Raw genomic sequence first — 22,520 nt, forward strand, 5'->3', positions numbered from 1 at the left:
CCAGTGAGGGTGTGGATAATGAGCAGTGCTAGCAGGTCAGGATGACTTTGCTGACAATGTTAATGGTGAAAGAGTTGCAGGAATGTAGGAAATTGACAGAGCTGAAGACAGCTCAGACCTATAACTACTGGCTAGTAAAGAGGTGGGGCCAGAAGCAAAAAGGCTGTTGGTTGGGAATTTGTGTTAGGGAAATTGGCAAATACACCTGCTATTGTGCAGTTGTACTTGGAAAAGTCACTATGAAAAATGGCACTTTCTTATTTATCTGATCTTGTTCCTTAGAATAATTTCTGCATGCACAATAGACTAAAATAAATCTTATCTCCTTTTGGTTAGTCTCTAAGGTGCCACAAGTCCTCCTTTTCTTTTTGCGAATACAGACTAACACCGCTGCTACTCTGAAACCTTTTTACTCCTGTTAGCCCTGCAGAAATAGCTGGTTTCCATTCAGACTCACGCATCAACTGCTTTTAACTAAGCTCCGAGTGCATTATCTTTTACTGCTGCTGCTGCACCACCCATGAAGAACCCAGCAGCATGACTTTCAGATCCCAAACTGAGCTGGCAGGGGCTGGCAAGTAAAGAAAACGCATCGTTTTACATATAAGCTGAGCGAATGTGAAGAGGAATGAGTGAAAAGCAACAGCCCAGGAACTTCAAGCTGCTCCTTTCACAAACTGCGTGTGTAAGAGTGTACTAGCGCCTGCCTCCTTAGGCACCAGAGCAAGTCAGGGGGCTGATGTCCCTCCAGTTACGAAGGCGTGGAGGAGGCAGGACGGAGCCCTTTCCATCCACGCAGAGGGGCTTGCAGCGGCGGGGCGCTCTCTGCAGGGCAGCGCCCCCCACCCCGTGCTGAGCACGGTCCTTTCCCCGGCACCGAGCAGGCTCCCAGCCCGCAGGGGGCTCCCCTCGCTCAACCGGCCGGTGGAGGGGGCGGGGGCGGTGCGATCTCCGGGCCACCGCTCCCCACCGCGGCGGCTGGGCGGGAGGCGGCGGCGCGTTACACAGCCATTACATAATAAATTAGCCGGTGGAGGGGCGGGGGAGGAAGCGAGCGAGCGAGGCAGGCAGGCAGGGCCGCCCCCCGGGCCGGAGCCTGCCGGGAAGGAGGCGCGGGCCGGCGGCATGGAGTAGGCGCCGGCGAGCGGAGCGGGCGGCATGGAGCCGAGCCCGGGGCCGAGCCCGGGGCCCTGCGCCGAGATGCTGCAGGTGGCCGAGGAGGCCTTTCGCGGCGGCAACTTCGAGCTGGCGGCCGAGATCTACGGCTCGCAGCTGGCCGAGCTGCCGCAGCCCGAGCGGGGCCTCTGCCTGCGCCGGGGCGACGCGCTGGCCCGCGCCGGCCGCATGGCCGAGGCCCTGGAGGCCTACAGCGCCGCCGCCCGGCTGGGCCGCCTGCGGCCCGAGGAGCTGCGGGAGCTGGCGGAGAGCCTGGCCCTCAGCCTCCGCGAGAAGGCGCTGCGCCTGCCGCCCTGGCCCGGCGGCGGCCCCGAGGGGGCGGGCGAGGCGCTGGGCGACCCCGCCTGCTGCCGCCCGCCCGAGCTGCTCGGCTGCCCCCTGTGCCGGCGGCTGCTCTGCGAGCCGGTGACCCTGCACTGCGGCCACACCCGCTGCCGGCGCTGCGCCGAGCCCGGCGACTGCTGCCACCGGCCCCGCCGCGCCGCCGACGGCCCCGCCAGCGCCCGGGTCAACGTGGTGCTGGGCAACCTGCTGGAGAAGTGGCTGGCGGGGGAGAGCCGGGCGCGGCGGCTCCGCGCCGAGGGGGACGAGCTGCGGGACAGGCAGGAGCTGCCGGCCGCGCTGGAGAAATACAACCAGGCCCTGGAGACCGGTGAGTGTCCGCCCAGCCCCGGGCTCCCTGCGCTGGGCCCTGCGGCCGAGCCCTGCCCCGCTCCCTGCTCTCGGCCAGGCTGCAGCAGCCGCCGCCCCCGGCCCGGCCTCCCCAGCGTCCTTTGTCTCTGTGCGCTGCCTCCCGCACTGCACTGGGCTGAGTCCACGTGGGTCAGTGTGTTCAAGCGCCGCGTGCTGCTGACTGGTTCTCAGTTTAGCCCCTAGTTCGTACTGCCGCTGTCCTAAACCATTTCCCTTGTAGTGCCCTCTGGCTCCCTTTCCACCGGCCGGGCACGAAGCCGTGGATTCTGGGAGATTAGTGAAGACCACCCGTGTACTCCAGGGAGAGGCGTGGCTGAGCCGCTTTAGCTAGCCTAGGTGCACTCTGTCAATAAAAGGGGTTGCAATGACCCATTATAGACCCGCATGCACGTAAACCTGTTGAAACAGGTTCTTTATGTGGACACAAGGTGTATGTGTTAAGGGGCTAGAATGGTTCTTTGACTGTTAAATTATTTAGCACCCTTGTAGTACCACATGGTGCTGTTGTCACAGTATATTTTGGGGGGTACCTAGACAGCAGCCAAAGAAGGGTGTGGGTGCTTTCTGCTTTGCCAAATTTGCCACACTCTAAATATATAAAGGAAACCAATCTGAAATCCTAGTCATAGTAAATGAGTTACACAATTTTTGATGTTACATCTGGCCTTGAGTTGTCCTGCAAGTTTCTATGGCTTTACCATCACATTTTTCTTTAAAAATAAAACAACAAAAAACTTTCTCCTGTTGGTGTGTAAAAGATCCATGCAAACAGTATATATGGGGAAACTCAAGGTGCTGTCAAATGAAGTGAAATAAGAGACTAACTTCTTTTTAGTCTAGATACAGTCTAGTCTACTTTAATATTGTGATTATTCACCTCTTAAAATTGATTGTGTTCCTTAATAGCGTGGGGGGGGGGGAGGGGACTCTCACCCCTTTGTAGTAACTAATAGCGAAAGTGAAGTAATATAATTCATTGGGTATTTGTACTATTTGTTACATTTTTTTACGTGGGACAATAGAGACAGAGTAGTCAGTTTTGCAATTTGTGTCCAGTTAACCCTGGTTCTCATTGCTTACTTAACACTGCAGTTGATTGACTTGTAAACATAGATGGGGACTGTTTTGTTCTTTGGGGTAAATAGTGGAATAGCAAAACAGAGATGGAAATATATCCAGTACTGTCCTGTTATTGAAATGTAGTAGTAATGGAATATTTCTGCTGGCCTTGACCTGTGAAAACTTTATTTTGAAAACCTGTGTCAGAAAAATGCCCTATTTGATATAGCTTAAGTAGTTAAACTTGGATAAGCAAAATTGAAACAGGGCACTCTTGAATCAAAATAAGTGTCCACACACAGACTTGCACTGAAATATCAAAAAGTGTGAATTACCAGTTTAATTATTTTGGTGCAAGTTTGTGTAGACAAGCCCCTAGAGTACTTCTTCATTCTCTCTCTGAAATGGTTTTGTGAGCCTTTATGCCTCAAAAGTTATAGTAAAATATACCCAATATCTTAAAATTTGTTTTTGTTCAAAGAAGGGGCTGGTATTTGGAATTTGCAGGGATATAAACACAAATCTGGCACTGTATTTGGAAATGCACTGCCAGGTAACACTGTCACTAGTATGACAAATTTCAAATGAAGGATTAACTCTGGCCTTGTAAAATTGTGCAAATAGCTTACTTACTGCAGACCACTCCTTGATGATTTGTGGAGAGTTGGCAGGTCACACTGTCCTAAGAGCACTTTTTTTATAGATGCATGTGCTTTTAAAAAACAAACCAAAAACTGCCTTTGAAAGAGCCAGTGTTTCGCAGGAAGAGGAAAGGAAACAGGAGCCATCTTGATCTTTCTTGAGTGGTAACAGCTAATTTACACCCCATCATTTTATATGTGTAGTTGGGATTATGCTTTCCAATGTGCATTACTTTGCATTTATCAACATTAAATTTCATCTGCCATTTTGTTGCCCAGTCACCCAGTTTTGAGAGATCCTTTTGTAGCTCTTCGCAGTCTGCCTGGGTCTTAACTATCTTTAGTAATTTTGTAGTATCTGCAAATTTTGCCACCTCACTGTTTACTCCTATTTCCAGATCATTTATTAGTATGTTGAATAAAACTGGTCCCAGAACAGACCCCTAAGGGACTCCACTATTTACCTCTCTGTCAGTTCTGAAAACTGACCGTTTATACCTACCCTTTGTTTCCTATCTTTTAACCAGTTACAAATCCATGAGCGCACCTTCCCTCTTATCCCGTGGCAGCTTACTTTGCATAAGAGCCTTTGGTGAGGGATCTTGTCAAAGGGTTGTCAAATCTAAGTACACTATATCCACTGGATCCCCTTGGTCCACATGCTTGTTGACCCCCTCAAAGAATTCTAGTAGATTGGTGAGGCATGATTTCCCTTTACTAAAACCATGTTGACTCTTCAACAAATTATGTTCATCTATATGTCTGACAATATTGTTCTTTATTATAATTTCAACCAGTTTGCCCGGTACTGAAGTCATGCTTACAGGCCTGTAATTGCTGGGACCACGTCTGGAGCCCTTTTTAAAAATTGGCATCACGTTAGCTATCCTCTAGTCATCTGGTACAAAAGCTGATTTAAATGACTACAGTTAGTTCTGCAGGTTCACATTTGAGTTTCTTCAGAACTCTTGGGTGAATACCATATGGTCCTGGTGATGTATTGCTGTTTAACTTATCAATTTGTTCCAAAACCACCTCTAATGATACCTCAATTTGGGACAGTTCCTCAGATCCTACAAAGAATGATCCATCAATGGCTATTAACCAGGATGGGCAGGAATGGTATCCCTGGCCTCTGTTTGCCAGAAGCTGGGAATGAGCGACGGGATGGATCACTTGATGATTAACTGTTCTGTTCATACCCTTTGGGGCACCTGGCACTGGCCACTGTGGGAAGACAGGCTACTGGGCTAGATGGATCCTTGGTATGACCCAGTAGGACCATTCTTAGGTTCTTATCTTCTGTGGCTGGAGCTGCCAGTGGTAGAGAAATGTCTAGGGGAGAAGGGAATCAATTGGTAGGGTAGCATGTGGAGGTAGGAGAAAAGGACCAGGGGAATGGAGGACCAAGCAGTAGAGTAGTAATGTGCAATGGAGAGAAGAGGCGAATAGGTGGGAGGTAGAGATAAAATGAAAAACAAAAATAGAATGACCCCTCCCCCCCCCTTTTTTAAAGGACAAAATACTGCTTCTTGTATCCTTGTCACAGACTAGATGTTTTTCCAGAACTGTGCACAAGCAATGGCTGTTTCCATCACTGCAGCGAGGTCCTCCTTTGTACAGGTCTCCCCAAGGAGTCTGCAAACAAGCAGGTGATCCCTGGTCTGCACTTCACCACACTTGCATGTATTAGTGTTTAGAGTAGCCCCATTTGATCATGTTAGTTTTTGATCTACCAGTTGGTGTACGTGGGCGGTTCAGACCTCTCCACATTAAACAGACTTTAGCCCCTCCAGGAAGGTCCTCCTGGGTTTCAAATCTATTTCAGTGCATCCGACTGCATGCAGTCTTTCATTCCATAACCTCAGTAGTGCCTTGCCAGCTGTCGTATCCAAAGGCAAAACACTGGTCATAAAACTTTTGTGATTTAAGGCATTTGGTTACTCCTGAGTGACCATATAATATATGCCATCTGCTGTGATCTTTCTCTTTGGCTTGCTACCTTCCTCTTGATATCACGTGGTACAACGCCAGCCAGTAAGTCCAGGCTATTCTTTGGTCTTGGCTTTAGACATCCTGTTTTTACGTGACAGCCGTCATTTAGGACAGGATTTAGTTTTTTAGCGTGGATGGATCGTTCCCACACTGGACATACATACTCTGCTGTGGAGTAGCACACAGCAATAGCAGTGGTTTGTAAAGTAGCTGGATTATCTCCCCGCTCTGAGGTGACCAACTTTCGAAGAATGTTGTTGCAGACGCTAACTTTCCCTTTCACCTTCTCTACATGTGCTTTGAAGGAAAGCATTTGGTCCAAGGTCATCTCCAGGTAGGCCGCGTTCAGGTGATTAGTCAGTGGTATTCCATTCTAGTTGGTGATTGGTTTCCACTTTGATTCTCGATGGCATAAGTGAAAAGCCATCACCTGTATCTTGGTTTGTGTTGGTGTGAAGCTGGTTCTTGTTGTAGTAAGTTGAGATGTTGCTCATAGTCTGTTCTAGACGGTTGCAAAGTCCTTCTCCTGTGATGCGATGCATAGATCATCTGCCTATGGGTACAGGAGTCTGGTAGAAAGCGGATATACTCGCACTGGATGAACAGTTTTCTGTTCCCTGAGTTCCCAGAGCAGGGGCTGCACTAGAGCAATCAAGAACCTGCTAGAACCAATTAAGACGGGCAAGCTAATTAAGACACCTGGAGCCAATTAAGAACATTCTAGAATCAATTATGGCAGGCAGACTAATCAGGACACCTGGTTTAAAAAGGACCTCCCATCAGTTGGGGCAGATGTGCAAGGAGCAGGGAGTGAGAGGATGTGCTGCTGGAGGACTGAGGAGTACAAGCATGATCAGGCTTCAGGAGGAAGATCCTGCGGTGAGGGTAAAGAAGGTGTTGGGAGGAGGCCATGGGGAAGTAGCCCAGGGAGTTATAGCTGTCATGCAGCTGTTACAAGAGACTCTGCAGACAGTTGCATTCCACAGGGCCCTGGGCTGGAACCCGGAATAGAGGGTGGGCCCGGGTTCCCCCCATACCCCTCAACTCCCTGCTTGATATTGGAGGAGTTGACCTGGACTGTGGGTTCCACCAGAGGGGAAGGTCTCTGGCCTGTTCCCCGATCCACTAGGTGGATCAGCAGAGACTTCAGGGATTGTTCTTCTTCCTTTCCCTATGCTGGCCAGTGATGAGGCTAACTGAGTGAATGGCAAGTTTGAGCCACTACCAAAAGTGGCCAAACTGAGGGCTGCCGTGAATCTCTGAGGCAAGCAAATCCACCAATAAGCGCAGGACCCACCAAGGCAGAGGAGGAACTTTGTCACACTGGTGTCAGGAGTGGGATCAGGCACACAGCACAGCAGAAGGAGGGTGTTTTTAAAAAAAAAAAAAAGAGGGAGAGGGGTGTGTTTTTCCCCCCCCCCCCCGCCCCGGCACCACAATGGAGGATGTAGTGTGGGCACTTATACAAGCCACAGCTGCCCAGCAGGAGGCTATCTGTGTTCAGGCAGCTGCCCAACAGGAGGCAGTGCTGCTGCAGCAAGAGACCAATCACCCGTTGATAGACCAGGCCGCTCAAGACTATGCTACGTTGCGGGAACTGGTAAACCAGGTGAAGGCCCTTACAGAGCTGAATCGCAGCCATGATGGGACGCGGATCATACGGGCCAGCAATTGTCTGCGGAAAATGACGCGGGAGGATGACATAGAGGCATACCTCCTGGCCTTTGAGAGGACAGCCCTACGGGAGGCTTGGCCTCAAGAACGCTGGTCTGGCATCCTCACTCCATTCCTGTGTCCAGAAGGCATATTATGATCTGTCTGAAGAGGCTGCAGCAGACTACCCCCGGCTGAAAGCAGAGATCCTGGCCAGATCTGGGGTAACGATCGCAGTGTGGGCCCAGCGGTATTGCGAGTGGAGGTACCAGGAAAACAAAAGCCCGCTGTCCCAATTATGTGACCTCCTCCATCTTGCACAAAAGTGGTTACGAACAGAGTCTTGGAATCCAGAAGAGATACTAGAGGTTCTGGTCATTGACATTGTGAGGACATCCGCCAGACCTTCACGCCTGGGTAAGCCAGAACGACCCCTCCACCTACAACGAGGTTGTTGCCCTAGTAGAGAGGCGTAGGAGGGCAAGGGAACTGACCCGACAGGCTAAGGAAGAGGCGCCCTGAGTTAAACTAGTGGCACCAACCCCCAGAGCTCAGGCATCTGAGCCCCCAAGAAGGCCCAGTGGAAAAAGGGGGGCTGAAGGCCCACCAGAGGCCATTAAAAGTCAGAGCACTGAGGGTGAAGAGGATTGTGATGTCAGACTGCCTAAACCAAGAGACTGGGGAATGCCTAGGGCCCCATACAGATGTTACGCCTGCGGGGAGTGAGGAAACATAGTTGCACAGTGTCCCAATGCCGAGGAGTCTATGCAACGTAGCCTAGGCAACTGGGAAAACTCCCTAATTCACATTGTGGGGGTTGCACTAACCCCACACAAATATACCAGGCCACTGAGGTTAAATGGAGTAGAGACCACAGCACTGATAGATTCGGGGAGCGCCATCACGCTCATCTCAGGAAAGCTCGTGAAACATAGTCAGTTATCTACAGGCAAAACGCACAGGGGTGACATGCAACCATGGGACGGTTAGCTATTACCCCACCATCCCGGTAAAAATTGAAATCCAGGGGAATGCTACAAAGGAAGCAGCAGGTATAGTGCCTAAACTTCCTTACCCGGTGCTCATAGGGAGCGACTTCCCAGGATTTGATGACTTACTCCCAGTAGGGGGACTGGAGAAAGGGGAGGACCCTGAAGCTAGTGAGGCATCCATGGTAAACTGTCAACCCCCAATTTTCTCTGAAATTTCCTCAGACATTTTCTCCACTCCCAGGCGGGGCAGAAAAACAAAAAAGGAAAGAAGGGCAGCTAAGGCCTTGGGAACCTGAATACTGACCCAAAGCCAGAGGGTCTCTCTTGTAGGTAGGTGGACCTGGGCAGCTGGAAAGGAGGCCGCCCAGGAGGGAGAAGCACCTGAGCCAGACCCCAACCCTAATGCCTCTGAACCAGCAGAAGCAATAGAGACTTGTCCTCTAGAACTCGGGCAGACCACCCCTGTGAGGGAAAATTTTGAACGGGACCAAGCCGAAGATCCAAGGTACAACAACATTAGGAAGGAGGTGGGGTCCCCATGGAAGGGAAAACCCAGGGACCCAGCCCCTACTTCATCATAAAAAAAGGACCTCCCATAAGTTAGGGGAGGGTGTGCAAGGAGCAGGGAGTAAGAAAGCATGCCGCTGGAGGACTTAAGAGTACAAGCATGATCAGGCTTCAGGAGGAAGATCCTGTGGTGAGGGTAAAGAAGGTGTTGGGAGGAGGCCATGGGGAAGTAGCCCAGGGAGTTGTAGCTGTCGCGCTGTTACAAGAGACACTGCAGACCGTTGCAATCTACAGGGTCGTGGGCTGGAACCCAGAGTAGAGGGCGGGCCCAGGTTCCCCCCCATACCCCTCAACTCCCTATTTGATATCGGAGGAGTTGACGTGGGTTGTGGGTTCCACCAGAGGGGAAGGTCCCTGGCCTATCTCCTGACCCACTAGGTTGGTCAGCAGAGACTGCTGGGATTGTTCTCCTCCCTTTCCCCATGCTGGCCAGTGATGCAGTTAGCTGAGTGAACGGCAGCTTTGAGCCACTAGCAAAAGTGGCCAGACTGAGGGCTGCCATGAATCTCTGAGGCAAGCAAATCTGCCAATAAGCGCAGGACCCACCAAGGCAGAGGAGGAGCTTTGTCACAAAATATATATATAAAAATAAAATGTTGAAGAGGGTTGATGCTAGCACACTGTCCTGTGGGAGACAATTTTGTTGTCTCAAGCGGCTCCACTTCTTACAAAGTTCTATGTAAAAATGTCTCTTCTCCGGAAGAGATCAGATGAGCTGCACTAGGTGGTGGTCATGCATCATATCGTAGACTTTGGCAAGCAGGTTTTGTTGGCTGACTGTATCATATGCAACTGAAAGGTCTAAAAACACAACATCTGTCATAATCCCTCTCTTGATTCCCTCTTCTACATGCTGGGGGATGTTTAGTATTTGGCCAGTGCAGGACTTACGGAAATTTGGCAGTATTAGATCCTGTTAGATATGAAGTGAGAGGCAATTATAAAGGTGGCATAGAAGTGGTATTGGCCTGAAATTCTTTGGGTCAGAGGCATTCTTTCCTGGCTTCAATAGAGCTATTACACAGGCTTGTCGCCATAATTTGGGTAATCTAAAGGTTGATGAGCAATTGTTAAAAAGGCATAATACCCATAACATGGTTGCAGGGCCAAAGTGCTTAATTTGTTCCATGCATATGTCGTCAAGTCCAGCTGCTTTTCCATTCTTCAAGTGACTTGTTCCGGCATTGAGTTCATTTATTGTGTACAGCTGGCTGAAATGATTTTCTTCCAGATTAGTTTGCAGTTAGTACAAATACTACAATTAGTACTGTAAGCTGCTTGTTCAGAGCTTTCCGGTTGAGCAGAAGCTGGTGTGCCACCTAATTAACTGTGATTTTTGTGGTGGTGCTCTACTTTCTCCGGGTTATTATTCAGCTTGTGAAAGGTCAATGATGCTTTCCTGTTACTGTGGGTCATGTCTATTCCTTCAGTCAATTCTTTCCATTTCTGTTGCCTTTCTTCTAGAAGCTTGTTAGTCAGGGCTGTCCCTGCCATGATAGTATCTTCTGAGAGGATCTCTTTGGAACATTTGTGGGTATTTTTTGTGTTCGGCTGCTAGTGTGGGAGTAAATCCTGATATGTGCTCAGTTCTGCATCCATGACTTATTGCACTGAAGCCCATTACAATTGCTGTAGTTACTATAGAGGGCTCATGCAAATAGAAGGGGCAGTCTTTGATTCCTAATAGTATGAAAAGTGTTTTGAGAGTGACTGTTATGATTCACAGTGTGAAAGCTTGAGAATGAATGCTGGTAAATGCAATAAAAATTAATAGTTCTTATTTTTAGTCCCACTATTGATTTTGTACCCAGTGCATCAGACTTCAAAATGAAACGCTTATCTGCCTGTGGTTGATGACTCATTATGCAGTATTTCTAGAAAATCCTTTCAGACTGGTGGTGAAAAGGTCCATCATGTAAAGTATATACTGGAACTCCTGCTTCACTCTGTCATAGTTGCATGGGAGAAACTTGTTTGTGGTCAGATCTGTGAGCCTTTGGCCATACACAGTTACACTTTCAGCAAGAATTAATTGCTAGAAATAACTTAATGTTTACATTATTATCTTAGGAAAAGTTGACGTGGCTGTAAATAAAGCAAAGAGCTCCATGTCTTGCACTGTTAAATATGAAACCAGGTTTTGACCCACAAAGAGGAGCTATGTATCTATTGCTGATTATCTGAGTCTGCATACCATTCCATCCAAACAGGTGCATAATTTTATTTAGGCAAAAAGTATACATGCAAGGCATTCTCTGTGGAACATCTTCCACAGGGAAATTAAACAAAAATTGTGGGTATCGTGCATTTTTCTTTCTGCTCCACCTTTACAGTCACTTTGTAGGACAATCTTGAATTGTCTCTCAGAACAAAATAATTGATTTCAATCTCTCTAATGGGCGGTATGTGGACTCTGCTCACTTTGTTGTGGCAACATAGTATAATTTCTTTTAAAATGAGTTAGTGAAATGAGGACCAAAAACTCAAAGGGAGTGGAGCTGGAGATGCAAAAATGTTTAGATGAGGCATAAGGGTGGGGAGGAGAAGGGATGGTACCAAACACAATCTCGATTAGCAGGCAAAAGGAAGGTAAATTAAACCTGTTACATTCACTGGCATACTGTCAGTTGGGGTGGTGCATCTCCTACTGTACAAAAAAAATAAAGTAAAACAGTGATACTTCATCACCAATGGAGAATCTGATCTATCTTGAGTAAGATTGCTTCCCCCTACACTGTGTCTTTGATCTAGGGAGGACACTTGTCTATGGAAAACATGTTCCCTTTCTTCTCCTCTTTTCAAAGTGGTGGACAAAGCATTAAGACAGAGGAGGTCACTATTTGTACTTCTTCCAGGTGATGCTGTTAGCGGCCAATATGGATTGGGCCAGAGAAGCTGGCTCTTAGTCTCCTTCCCCCTCTTAACTGTGGAGAAGTGACAGGCCGTTCTTCCCGCTTTAAAGTCTCATCTTAAAGCAAACATACAGCTCAACAAAATCTATGGTAATGTAGAGGAGGGAAGAACCAGACAGCTGGAGTGGAGCAGGACAAATAACAGACTTGATGTAGGGTAGTATCAGAAGTGGATTTTTATGTGTAGAAAAACTTGGATCCTCTGTTGTGAAGTCTTGCTTTGATCCACTAATTCCATCATTAATAAATATTTAGACCACTCTTGGGACCTATTACCTACCAAAATTAATCAGGTGGTGTGTATATATGTTGGGACTTAAATAAGGTTGCTATCCCTGTTAAAACAATCAGTATTGTAACTGATGTGTTGTGATTTGGAGGCAGTTGCCTCACTGCACGAGTGTAGCTGGATTACTTAATAGTTATCTTGGACTTTCCTAACTATTTTTCAAAAAGTGATGTATACCCAAACTGTTAAGAGTTTTTAGTTGCATGTATTCTACTATTTGAACTATAGAACCATAGGCTGGAATGTTATGGATCTTCAGTGAGTTTCACAGCAGCAGATCTAAACTCTAGTGGCTGAAGTGGCAAATAACCCTGTTGATGTTTGTCTGATTTGTGTTTCTCAGAATTCAAGCTGATTGAAGAGCCGATGTTCAATTGAACTTTGCCTCATACTGATCTGCTACTTCATTCTGACTTCTTTCATTTGAAGCAATAGTGAGACGATAGCATAAACAAAGAATAGAGGAATGGAATGGCAGACGTATTGAGTAACATGACCAGAAAACTGTCAAATGTTAGCATGGACTACTACAAGTTAAGAAGAAAATGTGGTCTGGGATATCAGCTTTTCCACTAGCTCCACTATTATGTGTCACAGGCAGAGAGTGAGAGAGACCAAGGTGCAGCAATGCCCAAGGCCCCTGCCATGGCATCCATACAAATCCATCCTCCTCTTACCCAGAGTGCTCTGTTGATAGACTAGATTTAGGAATAATGCAGTATTTCTGTATATCTTCCAGAGACTTGGGAGTGTCCTCTGAACACAGGAAACTCTTCTCATGTAATGAAATAAAAATTTATTTTGAAGCTGAGCTGCTGTGTATTTTTAAGAAACTGAGCAATTACTGGATGAAGTAGGTGGCAGTTACTCAGCAAGGAAGTTGACTGAATAAGGGGTGTGCAACTGAAAGCTACAAAACCCAGTTGTGATCTTAGATTGCATCCAACTTCCTTGCAGAGAATAAAAAGGAATTAAATATGGCATATAAGCTTTCTTTGTATGCAGCTACATTAAAAGATTACTGGCAATATAGTCCAGCAGTTAAATGTTTTGTTTGTTTTCCAGGTATATGTGTAGCCTTCTTAAATTTATATATGATGGCTAACAAACTAGAAATGTTTGAGTTGCATGTATGTATCTGGAATATGCTCTGTTTTAGAGATTATAACCTTGTCTTGGTTATGTCTTGTTTCATATTGTCATTGTTCTTGTGGGGGCTGAGAGAGAATGTACTTTATGTTCCACACCACACTGTTGGCTTTAAGTTTCGTTTGTAGCTAATGGAATCTGGGCTGTGATCAACTCTAGGGTGAGAGCAGACTAGTCACTGGCTGGGGAGAGGGCAGGGGAGGGAAACTGTAAAGGGAATTGGTGCCTTCAGCTGCCAGAAGTTCCTCTGAACCTTTTTTGATAGCAAACATTGAGCTATCAAGCCAAAAGAACAAATTATCATGCCTCTGAGCACCTCCTAAGTAAGGCTAATAGACTCTTCTCAAAGGTAACAAGACAGCAGTAGTTTTTGTGGCAGTAGTCATATGATCTCCTTCTCCATGCTCAACTGGGCAACTGCAGTTTTTTTAATGGTCTCCCAGGATGGAGCTTGTGTACAATACTGCTGTTCGGACCTCCTCTCACTAGGATTGTCAGCATATTCATCCTGTTGCACATACAACTCTGAACAGATTGCCCGTCTTGTAAAATAACACTGCAAAATTCTGCTCACAGGTAAGTGTGGCAAAGCTCCTGTTGAAGTTAATGAGACCTTTTTGTTTACCTGGAGACAGCATATGGCCCTTAGACTTTGTACAATAATTGACATTCTGGAACCCAGACTGTACATTTGCTTCATATCTGAACATAAGCATGACCTTACCTAACATGAGGCCAACAGAGCTAGATGCTATCTGCATCTAAAGTGCAGTGACTTGAGGATGTAATAGCAACCATTTCTAGTAAGAGCTTTAACAATAAAAGACACTTAAACTTAATTAGGCAGCATTTTTCTCTCAAAAGGAAAACCAATTTTAAAATCTTGTTTGTGGACCCTGTTAAACACTGTCAGGGTAGTGTACGCGACATTTCTCTCACTTCCACAGTTGCAGGTGACAAAGCTGGCCAAAAGCGATTCTGTAGATTGTCTGGTGCTTTCCTACCTGCTAGCCCTTAATGCTACAAATTGTCTGTAATAGATGTTGTAGCTTATGAATTGTCACGTTATCTCAGATGTGGCTGCATACTGCTAATGTTTTTCTTATTTCTTCCATCCTCTTGTTTTCCCCAGCCTTCTGACTCTTCATTGTACAGCACCATGTGGAAGCAGAAAACAATAAAAAAATTTTTTGTATTGAATGGTCTCTAATTTTAAAAGGAGACTTGCCAAAGAAAAAAGGAAATGTAGTCCCTGTTCACATTTTCAATACCAGGGTGGATAACCAATTATTAAAAAAAAAAAATAAAACCTATCTAAAGATTAATTTTAATTAAGATACATTATAGCTCAAAGCTATCTCATCATGGAATAGGGATTATAATTCTGTAATATGAGACAATATATTCATGTAATGTTTCAGAAAAGTTTTGTAAATGAGTTCCAATAGTTCATGGATTAGGGACCCAATCTGATGGGATTCCAGGGGCTTCCGTATAGATTATTTAGATTAATCTTTCTGTCTACCCAATAGGACACAGTGCTCAGTCTAGAAGATACTATCTGAGATGCTTAGTTTTTCAGTTCTCAAACTGGATTTGTGTCTCCAGAAGTAACATGCTTGTTAACAGCAAAAATGTTTTTAAATAAATCTATAGAGGTGAGAAATAACAGACCTCAGCTCTATTGTCCCTCTGCAACTTTGTGTACACCGAGTCAATCCCTTACCTCTCTCTAAAAGTGCAAAGTTTCAAGAAGTTCAATGAATAGAAGATTGTTGGGGTGGAATAGATCTGGACAAGGAGAAGAAGTCTGGAGATAAATGTGAGAAGCAAGGGACATATGCTTGTTTTGTTAAAATATTGCTGCAGAAGAAAAAATCGAGAATACTTAAGGTTGTTTTAGTTAAATAAAACAATTTAAGTGTCTGGCTGTCTGGTGATCTCCTAATACAGCATGGCAAGAAAATCCTCCAAATATTAATGATTAACCTGTTGAATTGGAGATAATTCACCTCTCAGTGACTCCATAAATACCTGCGTAGATTACCTTTGGTAAATGAAATAACCAAGCAATCGTTCACTTTCTGATATAGCTGTAAAACTAATCTGAAAAGTTTTCAAAATAAATCACTGTTTAAAAATGTATAGCGTGTACCTTCTAAAAATGAAACCTACATCTAACTCTGAATTTTGAAGAATATGTATTAAGGTTATAACCAACAAAAGTACACTTTTATGTAGAAATCCATGATTAAATTGAGTCTTCCTGACTAGTGATTTTGATTTAAATACCCTGTTTAATACACTTGACCGGCTGACCTTTTAAATAAAGGGTATGTTTGTAAAAGATGCAGTGCACCTGTCCTTTTCAGTGAGGTGAGCATTCACAGGAACCATTCCTGTTATCCCAAATTGGATGATACTTCTAGGGGGTTGCACACACTATAGCTTGTGTAGACTGAGCTCCCTGCACATACCAGGAGCTCTTTGCATCCCTCCATTACCCCCACAAGCTCCCTGTGCACCACCTTCCCATCCTTCTCTATTGCAGACACTCCCTGCAAATTGCATGCCTCTCCCTCAAGTCAGATTCTCTGTTCCTCTCCATTATACCCTTGGTCTCCTATGCCAGGGTCTCTGCCCTCATTCTCCCTCCTTTCCGCACAGCAGGGCCTTTGCTTTCTCCTCTCCCCACCCAGGTCCTTGCTTTCCCCTCACCATCTCTTCTCCCACCCCCAGCTTTTGTCTTCCTCATCTCCACCATGTTGTCCCTTCATTCCCTCGTGCCTTCCTGCTCCACCCTTCCACTGCCCTCTGGGTCCCTGCTTCTCCCCTGATAAAACCCTCCTGGAAGGCTCCCATTTCTGTAAGAGTCCAGGCTACAGACAGTTGCCCCATGCATCAAATTAAACTGCTGTTTGTGATATGATTAGGGAGCAGCAGTGGGCCCCCAGAGAGATTACTGGGCATGCAGCACTAGGAAGTCTAGAGCCATCTGCCCCCATTTTTCCACTAACTCAAGCTTTTCTAGTATTCCAATCTGCACCAAATTCACTAGGCTTGTGCCCGTTGATGCTGGCAACATTCCCTAAAATTTTTGAATTGATGAGGGAGTGTTCACAGAGCTTGGGGGCAGGAGGGGAAAGTCCGCTCGGACTACTCCAAGGATGGTGGCAGCGATCTGCTCTGCTCTGACTCCAGGTGTGGAATTTGCAGGAGGGTGATGCGGTGCCCCTAGTTGTCTGGGAGTAGCAGGAGGGGTGGTCACTCTCGAGCCATCTGTTTGGTGGAATGGTATTGGTGGGAGCCCTGCATAAGAATTTTTCTCAACTAAAGTAAAAAGAAAAGGAGTACTTGTGGCACCTTAGAGACTAACAAATTTATTAGAGCATAAGCTTTCGTGAGCTACAGCTCACTTCTTTGGATGCATTCAACTAAAGTGTGAAGCAGGGGACCTGCAACTTATAATCTACTTGAGGTCTTTGGGGTGGGCATGTTTCTTTGTAAAGTGTTTGTACAGTGCCTACCACGCTGGGGTCCTGGCCTATGATGAGGGCTCATATGAGCTATAGCAGTGGTTCTCAACCTATTTATCATTTTGGGCCACAGGTTAAGAACCACAAATCCCCTTCCCAGAGAACCCTCCACAGAGTGGAGTCAGGAGTGGAGCACTTGAGAGTTCCCATTAACTTCAAAGTAAACTTTTACAGGTTTCAGAGTAACAGCCGTGTTAGTCTGTATTCATAAAAAGAAAAGGAGTACTTGTGGCACCTTAGAGACTAACCAGTTTATTTGAGCATGAGCTTTCGTGAGCTACAGCTCACTTCATCGGATTCATCCGATGAAGTGAGCTGTAGCTCACGAAAGCTCATGCTCAAATAAACTGGTTAGTCTCTAAGGTGCCACAAGTACTCCTTTTCTTTAAACTTTTACAGTGGAGTTCAGTTATTGGAGCTGGTCTGGACTCAACCAGGTTTTATAGCTCACTGTCAAAACCTGACCTAGAACAGAACCAGCAAGTTTCATATCAGAAACAATTAACTGGAAAGGCTGAGACTTGAAGTCATAAAAGTTGCAGGGTTTTTTACAAACGAGAAGTTATGGTTCTATTTGTGAGATACTTAGGTGCTTTTTCTTTGAGTTCACATATCTTTCTCCTCAAATTTGAAGCAACTTTTATAGAGATGGAGTATGAACAGGGGAACGCATTCACAGCTAATGTAGTCCTGGATTTTACCATGGGAGTTCCAGGTTGGGAAACTGACTCTAGATGAGTATGACAAAGGTAAATTGTTCAGCAGAGCAGTCCTAGAATTGAGCAATCCTACTTCCACTGACAGTTATGTTAGCAGTATTGTATGCCATGTCCAAAGTTTCACATCATAATTGCACTCTCATCTTTCTTCCTTGGAGTCTGCTCCCCTCCCTGCTTCAGAAAAAGTGTACGTAAACTCTGAATATGAGGCACTACAGTTATCTGTTTTGAAGCTGTCTGCATCCCACCCTGCAGTAGAGGGCTGCAGGGGGTTAGAGAAAGGATCCATGTTTGCTAAAGCCAGAAAGCCGGTTCTAAAAAGTGAAGAAACAACTGAATTCAGGTTCAAAAGTGGGGGCTTCTACATAATTTACCGGAACTCATTACTAGTAAGGGAAGACTATGACATAAGTGTTTTATAGCAACACACACATATCAGGACCCCCTTGGGCTAGGGGCTGTACAAAGGCAGAAAAGATTATTCCTGTCATGAAGAGCTTCCAGTCTAAGTACTGACTTACATAATAGCAAATAATAATGGCTGCCCCTTCTGCCCACCTTTCTGAAAGGCCATGCATTTCAACAACCTTCTGTAGCCCAGAAGAACGAGGAGGGACTCTAATAAGTTGGACTTCCTGAGCTGTTCACAAGGGTTATGGTAGTCTTCTCCCTTTTGGAGGTAATAAGGGAAGGAGGTCAGGTTGCCCTCGTTTCCCTATGTGATAGAGAAGAGGACATGGCTATTATTTGAATAGCTCCGAAGCACTCCCTGTCCAGAAGTGTAAATTGAGAACTGAAAACATAGGGGGAAACTATTCCTAGACTGAGCAATATACTTCCAATAGAAGTGCTGGGTGATTAGGAACTTGATAGGGGAGGGGGAAATCTAAGTCTACCCCAGAATGCTTTTGAATCTCTCTGATGCTGGCTTTCTTTTTATTTAAAGGGAGGCGGGGAGAAACACTGTTCAAAATTCATTCTAGAATCTTTGAGGGTAAGACTGCAGACATTATATGTAAACTATGTAGCTGAGCTGAGGCAGGACTGCTTCCTTCCTCATTAGATTTATAGGTGTAATCTCAAAGTAAGGGTAGGAAACTAGTCAGTCCCTCTTGATATGTCAGATTTTCTTCTGGGCAGAATTTAGAATCTCTTATACTGTTTCTTGGCTAATTATCTCAGTGATTAGCAAGATTTAGTGGTGATGGCAGTGCAGTTTTAAATATACATCATCTGCTACCTGGAAGACCTATTAATTGACGTAGAAAAAGCATGCTGAGTGTCCAAATTATATTGATTAGGAGATATTTTTAACGTAGGTTGTATGGAGTCTGAGTTTGTATTGTTTTACTTACTTTTCTGTGGAGTTCTAGTTGGAATTCTAAACTGTGACGAGAATGGTGATGCAACATGCATTTATCTTTTGGGGAGAGATTTTTAAAATAAAAACCACTCCACTGGCTCATGGGTAAAATGTTTTGTATATTGTTGCCTTTTGCCAACCAACTGCTAAGTATGCTGAACCAGGTATGTGTAATGTATCAGTTCTTCTTCGAGTCTGTGTCTGTGTTCCAATTCTAGTGTGTGTGTGTCCCATGCACTAGAGATCACAATCTTTTGATCAGTAGTATTCTTTGTGCCAGATCTGTTCATTTGTGCCGTCAAGCCTGCATGAAGTGTCAGGCAGATCTGAGATAAAAAGGATCAGGACCCCAGACATTCTTATACAGTTCCAGGTTGTCTTTGACAGCTTGGAGTCCTCAGGCAAACAGTAGGCAATTATGGAGACTTTGAAATAGACCTGTTTCCTAAGCTGAAATTTTGAACATGTGGGTTAATTATATTGTTTTGTTTGGATGTGTAACTCCATTTAGCATTGGGAGGAGGGCTTGAAGAAACTGCTTCTAATATATCAGGGAGAAATGGTAGCTAAGCAGGACTGAGAATTTTAGAAACTTTAAATATTTTTCCTTTCCGACCAACACATGGCTTGGCTGACACCTAATACATGTCAAGGTTCCTTCCCCACTCTGAACTCTAGAGTACAGATGTGGGGACCTGCATGAAAAACTCCTAAGCTTACTTTTACCAGCTTAGGTTAAAACTTCCCCAAGGTACAAATTAATTTTACCCATTGCCCTTGGATTTCCACTGCCACCACCAAACTTTATCTGGGTTCCTGAAAAAACGGAGTTTGGACACGTCTTTTCCCCCCCCCCCCAAAATCCTCCCTACCCTTGCACCCCACTTCCTGGGGAAGGTTTGGTAAAAATCCTCACCAATTTGCATAGGTGACCACAGACCCAAACCCTTGGATCTTAGAACAATGAAAAAGTATTCAGTTTCCTTACAAGAAGACTTTTAATAGAAGTAAAAAGAAAAGAATCACCTCTGTAAAATCAGGATGGTGAATACCTTACAGGGTAATTAGATTCAAAACATAGAGAATCCCTCTAGGCAAAACCTTAAGTTACAAAAAGAGAGACACAGACAGGAATATTCATTCTATTCAGTACAGCTATTTTCTCAGCCATTTAAAGAAATCATAATCTAACACATACCTAGCTAGATTACTTACTAAGTTCTAAGACTCCATTCCTGTTCTGTCTCCAGCAAAAGCATCACACAGACAGACACAGACCCGTTGTTTTTCTCCCTCCTCCCAGCTTTTGAAAGTATCTTGTCTCCTCATTGGTCATTTTGGTCAGGTGCCAGCGAGGTTACCTTTAGCTTCTTATCCCTTTACAGGTGAGAGGATTTTTCCTCTGGCCAGGAGAGATTTTAAAGGGGTTTATCCTTCCCTTTATATTTGACATACCTGGAAAAACTATTTACTACAATCATTATTGGCAGAATAACTTTAATCATCCTGAATGTACACAATGTGTGTACGGGTCCTATCTTTAGTATTTGCAGTCAGTTGTCTGTATGCCAGGGCAGTCTGAGGAATTCTGCATGCTGTGTCAATGTTCTAACCCACGTACAGTGTAACACTTTTTGGTGTGAATGCTGGCACACGTGTACTCAAAACTTGCTTTTTACTCACTTTTTATGTGTGTGAAAATCATTCTGATGAATGCCTGCAAATTGAACTCAAAGGGGATGTGAGCAGAGCTGAAGCTAATTCATTAATAAACTCAGGTGGGCGCTCTTATGGAATACTTCAACTGAACAACTTGATACTATTGTTCAAGCGTGAACAGGATGCCATCAGACCCTTGGGGTAGCAATTTTATGATCTCAGAAACGGTGTAGAAGTCAGGTTAAAAATTAACCAGAGAAGTATCAAATGTTTAAGTTTAAATATGGCCATTTGGCCAACTGTAGAAAGAGGGGCTGGATAGTTGAGAGCTTTGAAAGAAAGACCCTTATGTTTGCTTGTGTTAAAATGTGGTGTGGTTTTTTGTTTTGTTTTTTTTTTAAACTTAGATTGAGTCATTTACTGTTCAGCATCTTGGAACCCATTAATTCCACATTTGTTGAGCCGAGTGTGTAACTTTGTGTCTAATTTTCCCTTATAAATGAGTGTATGAGGAGGTTGCAATCACTTGGAGTTAAGGTACTTTATATATATGTAATAATCCACCTGGATTCTCTAAATTTGAGTTTAAACTCTAGCTCTGAGGAGTGACTCTTTTGTTTTTGTTTCCCTCCTCCCTCCCCTACCCAAAACTGTTATTCTACAACACTAAATTAAAGCTGATAAAGTGAGTTCAGTAGCAGCGTATACCGTAATGACACTAAACTGGGAGGAGAGGTAGATGCACTGGAGGGTAGGGATAGGATACAGAGGGACCTGGACAAATTGGAGGATTGGGCCAAAAGAAATCTGATGAGGTTCAACAAGGACAAGTGCAGAGTCCTGCACTTAGGATGGAAGAATCCCATGCACCACTACAGACTAGGGACCGAATAGCTCGGCAGCAGTTCTGCAGAAAAGGACCTAGAGGTTACAGTGGACGAGAAGCTGGATATGAGTCAACAGTGTGCCCTTGTTGCCAAGAAGGCCAATGGCGTTTTGGGATGTATAAGTAGGGGCATTGCCAGCAGATCGAGGGACGTGATCATTCCCCTCTATTCGACATTGGTGAGGCCTCATCTGGAGTACTGTGTCCAGTTTTGGGCCCCATACCACAAGAAGGATGTGGAAAAATTGGAAAGAGTCCAGCGGAGGGCAACAAAAATGATTAGGGGACTGGAACACATGACTTATGAGGAGAGGCTGAGGGAACTGGGATTGTTTAGTCTGCGGAAGAGAAGAATGAGGGGGGATTTGATAGCTGCTTTCAACTACCTGAAAGGGGGTTCCAAAGAGGATGGATCTAGACTGTTCTCGGTGGTAGCAGATGACAGAACGAGGAGTAATGATCTCAAGTTGCAGTGGGGGAGGTTTAGGTTGGATATTAGGAAAAACTTTTTCGCTAGGAGGGTGGTGAAGCACTGGAATGCATTACCTAGGGAGGTGGTGGAATCTCCTTCCTTTGAAGCTTTTAAGGATGATTTAGTTGGGGATTGGCCCTGCTTTGAGCAGGGGGTTGGACTAGATGACCTCCTGAGGTCCCTTCCAACCCTGATATTCTATGATTCTATGATAATATATCTTCCTGTGACAGTTAGCTCTGGATATGATCCAGCATGAATTACTTTAACCTGTCTATTATTCTTGAATTGTATAGTTAGTAAATTTAAACTCTCAATGCAGTATGCTGTGCGAGAATGATAACAGATTACAAATTTAAGTAGTTCAGTCTAAGATTTGTGCACAGGTGAGCTCATTTGGAGTTGTGCATACACAACTCCAATTGCTTAGTTTTGGGTCTTGCCGCTTGACTAATCTTTCTGGAGAAAATTGTTTTTCTTCAATCTATATTCTTGGTAAATTTTGCTTTAGCAGTTCTGGAAAGTCTTATTTCTGATCGACCTAACATTTATAGACCATTATTCATAAGATTGGCCATGCCTCCCGTTTCAGAGTAACAGAGGGAGGAATCCTGAAGTAGCTTGTCATACTTGTCACTGTCTTCCTTGATCTAACTCTCGACTTTTGTACTACTTCTGGAGGAAAAAGACCAGCCCTTTCTCCTTTCATATATTTTCATGTCCTCGTGTTCTTGGCTATTTGGGAATTTGCTGTTGAAT

The 22,520-nt window shown here is 45.0% G+C and overlaps 1 protein-coding gene across 2 annotated transcripts in view; it reads left to right on the forward strand.

The window, feature by feature from the left end:
* Positions 1–1,009: 1,009 nt before the first annotated feature.
* Positions 1,010–22,520, forward strand: part of LONRF2 (LON peptidase N-terminal domain and ring finger 2) — a 47,467-nt gene continuing 25,956 nt past the window's right edge. The window contains exon 1 of one of the 2 annotated variants that reach the window (XM_037898272.2): positions 1,010–1,828. In XM_037898272.2, the coding sequence (XP_037754200.1) occupies positions 1,159–1,828 (670 nt within the window). In that variant the 5' untranslated portion in view covers positions 1,010–1,158. The remainder of the gene's footprint in view (positions 1,829–22,520) is intronic. The other variant, XM_027831128.3, reaches the window with a different exon arrangement.

This window comes from Chelonia mydas, chromosome 1 (assembly GCF_015237465.2).
Source record: "Chelonia mydas isolate rCheMyd1 chromosome 1, rCheMyd1.pri.v2, whole genome shotgun sequence".
NCBI lineage: Eukaryota > Metazoa > Chordata > Testudines > Cheloniidae > Chelonia > Chelonia mydas.